Source organism: Anarrhichthys ocellatus, unplaced genomic scaffold (assembly GCF_004355925.1).
Source record: "Anarrhichthys ocellatus isolate YVR2014 unplaced genomic scaffold, GSC_Weel_1.0 scaffold2, whole genome shotgun sequence".
Lineage (NCBI taxonomy): Eukaryota > Metazoa > Chordata > Actinopteri > Perciformes > Anarhichadidae > Anarrhichthys > Anarrhichthys ocellatus.
In genome coordinates this window covers 3416048-3421955 of record NW_022280032.1, presented here as the reverse complement: position 1 = coordinate 3421955, position 5908 = coordinate 3416048, and the positions used below count along the sequence as shown (strand labels likewise).

Below are 5908 nucleotides of genomic sequence, written 5' to 3'. Positions count from 1 at the left end.
TTTAAATGAAAGCAAAGCATTTTATTGATGCGATATTCAATATTGAAATACAAAAGGCACTAGATTCTGTTCTCTCTCAAAACAATGCATTCAGCGACGTGTGGATCAGTACAAGTCTTGTGTTATGTGATGGATGTAAGCTCGAACCTTAAATTAAACCGCTTTCTGCTGCAGGAACGTCACACGATTGGTAAGAGTTTGCAGTTGTTCTCCAGGAAACGCTAACATGTGTTACACCCAAGCTGACGCTCTAAAACAGGACATCAAATAAACACACGCGTGGATGTTTTATTAAGAAAACACATAGAAAATATACACCAGTACACAAATAATTTACAGCTGGGTGGTCGTCATGAAGAGGAAGACTTTTGAAGAAGTGATAGAAAATGAAAATGCACCTCGGCTGCATACTGGTGAGGTTGAGACACTGGTTCGCTTTAGGAGAAGGTTTAAAGTGTTACGGCAAGTTTACACTGAGCTCAACACACTTAATCTTCATGAAACATAAAGCGTTGCTCGTCTTGCATTTACTGTTAGTAGTGATTAATAGAACAAACTCTATACATTGATGTCAACCTACTTTTAATTAAATGTTCCATTATTATAGTCAGTATTGCTTTGGTTTCCTCAGAAACAACTCTTGAAAGTGTAAACAACGCAGAAGTAAATGATAAGAAACAAAAAAATCTGATGCTTTAATAAGTAATTTGGCCGCAAGTGAAATCAAATGATCGTCTCTGTGTGTTCTAAGTTACAGTAGAAATTAAATTAGCTGTTTACAAGCATGGAGTTAATGGAAGCAAAACACTCTGATTTCCTCTGTGTCTCTTCTTCGTGTAGAAACTGTTTAATGTGATGACAGATACTAAAATATACAGTGTTTACACAGATGTTTCTGACAACACAGTTGTTTTTCAGAAAGATCTTGGCAAAAGTTTGGTTCCAGACAAAAGCCAAAAGGCACATGTTTTAAAAACATAGTTAGTACTTCTCAAAGTGACGGGGAGGTTCAGTCCGAGTATTTGTCCTTTTTGAATCATTAGCCACTCAGAATTAAATGTAAAGTTACAGTAATAACTTCAGATCTAAAGTCCGACAGAAAAGACACGATTAGCTGCGTGATTTATCCGTTATGTTTCTTCCGTATTAGACTGAAATTTTGCGGCACACAAAAAGAGATGGTTATCTCCAAAATAGGTTCAACAACAAAAATAAATGCCTTTTAAGAATGTGGAAAGACTTCATCTTATTTATATTACAGGATCAGGGAAACAAAAGCGTACTGCGCCCACATGATCAAGACATGGGATCACACACACACACACACACACACACACACACAGTCACATATTACACTGAAGAGCTTTGCCAAGAAAAGTGCACACACGAAATGTACAAAGCCAGGAGAAACTGAAATAGTCATCAGTCAACTTCATTCATGCTTTCCACCACAGAATGCACCTGATGCGTGACTTTCCCCTCGATTGCTTTCTACAAGCAGAGCCGACGAGAAGCGGAGTTAACATGGGGAATTACACGTGCATTGATAGGAGGGAGGCTGCTAGTGTAGCTCAAGGTCTATACATTATGAGGTCAGATTAAAATGTGCAGCCTCTGGCTCCAGCGTACGCACTGAACCTCTACTTCCTGATTCATTCAGCTTAGTTTTACCGAACCATCTAGACCTGATAACACATAGACCTTGACCTGTTGAATGGAGCTCAGCTCAGTCTACCATCGGTTAGTTTCCCTGGAAGGCCCCCTGTGCGGCGGTGGATGCCACGCCAGAAGCAGCTGTTTGGAAGCTTTTATTGGTGAAGACGCCCTGCGAGAATTCCTGCTGGGCCTTCTGGAAACTGGCCCCGGTCCGGCGGTACATGCTGTGGACCTGAAGAAAAGAAAGATTGTGAGCATATGGCTGGCCTGGGTCACAGGGATGAGGGACATAAATGATCAACTTCCACCACCACATTCAGAGGCTGTTGATTGATATGATTGATACGACGAACCTAAATCCCCTAAAGCACAGATTCATTCAAGGACATGGCTGTTAACCCACAAATGGAAACTTAAAATACGACCAAAAAGTAGGTAGCGCCTCACCATCTTGAGCATGATGATCGACAGCACAGCGCAGATGGTGAAGAGGATGGCCACGATGATCATGATGGCTCCCACTGCCGTGTGTGTGCCGATGATGGTGAAGGCAGTGATCCAACCGCTGGAGGCAACAAACATCATCAACTTTGAAAGTATGAAACATTTGTATACATGTACAGAGAGTACTCATGTAGTCTGGATGAGAGTTGGGTTGTATTTAGGGAGAGAAGAAGAATGTGTTGAAGAAGCAGCGTGAAAGAAAAGCTGAGGAAGATACGAGAAGAAGAGGCAGAATAGAGCAGTTTCCAATCATACATTTGGGACTTAATAATAATGATCATAATAAAAGTGGATATTATTACAACATGAGCGCTGAAATATTAAACGAAGCACATTTCAAAGTGTGGGTTAATTGTCATATTAACATCCTAAAAGTGCCTTTGTTTGTTTTAGAATTGAGCTGCTTTGGGATTTGCATCTCATCTGCAAATGAAGAGCTGCAAAACAAGTAAGGCCTCCTCGACTGCATCAGTTTTGATAATGTACAAAGCCATGATCAAATGAGAAGTATTGTTATGAAATGGAAAAGGGGGAAATGAAGAGCCACTTGGACAAGGGTCATTCTGGAGAGTCTTTACAGTAAAGAGTCTTTACAGTCTTTACAGTCTTTACACACTTTACAGGTAAAAATCTGACATCAGACACACAACTATGAGGCTTCACATGTAAAAATACATAAGAGGCAGAATCCCAAACGTACAGGTAAGAATGTTAATACAACAAGATTGAGGTTAGGACATTAAAAGTCAGCTCATAGAGAAAACTAAAATGCGGCTCACCTGTTCCCCCACTTGGGGATGCCTACAGCCTGGATGATGAAGATCACCACTTGGCAGAAAAACACAAAGAAGAAGAAGAAGAAGCTGAAGGAGCTGTCCGTCCTGAAAATGAGAAAAAACAATGTACGTTTCACTTAAAACGTTACACTTTGGGAAATACTTTCAAAGGCTGGCTTACAAATTCAAAATAAAAGGTGAAGCGTTGCCATTGAGTGAGCATGTGTTGTGCATGTGTGACCAAGTCTTATAACAACCAAGAATGAATGAAATGAATAAAAGACAATAAGGTGACGAGGTTGTGGCATTTTCTATTGTCTCATTGGGACATCACTCAGCGTATTACTGAGCTCATACCGTGGACTAATATTAGACGGCGATGTTTTAATATTTATTCGTGTTTAACCCACTGTTTAGATTAGTTCCACCTGTTTAACTCATAATATGGTGCAAAGAGTATATGTTGATGTTACCTGACAGTTTAATATACCTACTGTTACAGGTCACAGGTCACATTTAAAGGAATACGTCACTGACAAAATGAACGTTTGTGTATCGATTATTCATCGCGTGTTAACTTCAATTCTTCAAGATTCAGTTTAAAACACTGTGAACAGATGTTTTGATACAGCTTTGCTGTTGTTAAACGCAGTCCCCCATTTACCTTTCTCCATTTTTTTTTTTATTACTCAATTGGCATGTGAGAAAAACAACATTTTCTTCAAGAATTGAAGGTAACACGGGGCGAGCAAATGGTCATTTTGTGGGTGAGGTATTCCATTAACACAATACGTTAACACAACAATATCTTCCATGGCCTGCTGTGCATCAGATTGACAAAACAAAAAGGCTGACAGCTCTAATAACTCAAATAACTTTGTATGTGTTCATCAATGGCTAGGCAAGGTAAATATGTTTATACTTAGTGTAGATAGCCACATCAATCGACTGTTGTATTGCAAATGACACACACACACACACACACACACAGGTTTTATGAAGGGAGACTCACTTGAAGGCCTTGTAGACGGGCCGGTACCAGCAGATGAAGGAGCAGGGAGCGAAGAGGATGAGCCAGAGAATGGAGAGGCCAAAATCCACACCATAAACCGGATCAGCGGTGAAGTAAGCCAAGCACGCCAGCAGGTTGAGGAACAGAGTCATACAGTTGACTGAAGAAACAGCAGAGAGAGACAAGAGTCAGAGATAACAATACTACTATTAATGTCAGCATCATCTTCATGTATAGAGCAGATACACTTCTATTGTTTATAACGCTATTAAAACACATATGTTTTGGTATAAATACATGTATATATGCTTTAAATTGCTGTATGGTGAGACATCTCAGGTTTTCTGCCATTCTCTGTAGTACTTACACATCCAGAGATAGTAAATCATCTTGCAGACTCTCTGGCACGCGGGTGGGATGTCCTCTGAGAAGTCCTGATAGAAACATGGTTTGATGGGGAAGCTCTTGGGAAGTGGAGGCCAGTTGTTCTCTTTACCTGTCAAGACATCAGACAACAGCTACGCTGTTACAAAAGAAGAGCTCGCCTCCAAAATACTAATTTCACCTCTGCAGGAAGAAAAGATCAAGTTCTATGTATTATATATTTTTAAACATGGTCGATATACAAGAAAATCTCACGAAGTTACTGAAACTTGATTATTAATCAACAGTCATATTTCTATTAATATACATATTTTTTTATTATAGAATAATATAATACAATATATAAAAATAATCAAATACAAATATCAAGTGTGTGGGAACTATTTCAGCCTGTCTCCTGATTATTCACACATAATCTCATATAGTATTATACTGAAAGAATAATAAATGTATGTGTGTATATATATATATAATGTTTTTACATTCCTCTCTGATACATAAAGCCCATGTTGCATATTGTTTTCTAGTTGTGCTGCTATATATATATATATATATATATATATATATATATATATATATATATATATACACACATATATATACATATATCGCATGGCAGAGAGAAGAGGGGAGCTTGGTGTCTTTAATGACCTGACGGGCCTCTGTTCTGCAGCTCCTGCTCTCTGCGGTCCAGCTCGGCAGCTTTCCTCTCCAGCTCCTCCTGCTGCTTCAGCAGATTGACCTGAGCTGCAGCGGCCATCGCCTGCAGGAGAAGAAGAAGAAGAAGAAGAGGAAGAAGAGGAGGAGGAGGAGGCAGAAACACTTTACTCAACAAAACACACTGAATGTGCAGGAATGCATTTTGCGGACATTAGTGCAGAGACACATCAGCAGGAGTTTCACAAATGGTAGAGATACAACCAGAGAGCCTGCGTTATTTATACTGGTGTATTTTCTTACATATAACAGCCATTCTTAGAATTGCATATGTTTTCACAAGTGTTCATGAAGGCACGCATGTATTTGTCTTAAAAGGCCACGATACTGTATATAAAAACAATAATACATATTTATGATGCTCACATCTGACGTCTGACTTGGCAGAAAAAGGAAGGAGGCAGGTGATCTGTAGTGCCATTCATAAATATTTATAAGATTATCAGTGGAACAAGAAGGCTGATTAGAATATTGTGTAAACTGAGTACGCGTGCGTGTGTGTGTGTGTGTGTGGGTGTGTAGCTACCACACATCCTCAAGAAGCACTTGCTATCTGAGGAGACAGTACTGGGAGGCAGAATGGATGGCTAGCTCTTAGCAACATACAGTTACTAGAGATATATTATAGACATACAGATAGATTATATTGTGTTCTTTTGTAGGAAACTGAAGCTGTACCAAATGGGTGCACAATAACAAAGCTGCAATATGTATGACACACAAAATAGGAACTGGACCAAGGGAAGTACTGTCCTTCAAATCTACTTCAGAGTAGTATTGTGCCACTGCAGCAGAGAAGTGGAGGGTTTGGCAGAGAGAGAGAGAGAGAGAGAGAGAGAGAGAGAGAGAGAGAGAGAGA

At 39.6% G+C, this 5908-nt stretch overlaps 1 protein-coding gene across 1 annotated transcript in view; it reads right to left on the bottom strand.

Annotated features, from left to right (window-relative positions):
* scamp2 (secretory carrier membrane protein 2) overlaps positions 1-5908 on the bottom strand; it is a 9938-nt gene continuing 4030 nt past the window's right edge. The window contains exons 4-9 of the mRNA XM_031864987.1: positions 4984-5095; positions 4316-4444; positions 3949-4108; positions 2940-3041; positions 2104-2221; positions 1-1888 (exon numbers count right to left, since the gene is read on the bottom strand). Coding sequence (XP_031720847.1) covers positions 1742-1888; positions 2104-2221; positions 2940-3041; positions 3949-4108; positions 4316-4444; positions 4984-5095 — 768 coding nt within the window. The 3' untranslated portion in view covers positions 1-1741. The remainder of the gene's footprint in view (positions 1889-2103; positions 2222-2939; positions 3042-3948; positions 4109-4315; positions 4445-4983; positions 5096-5908) is intronic.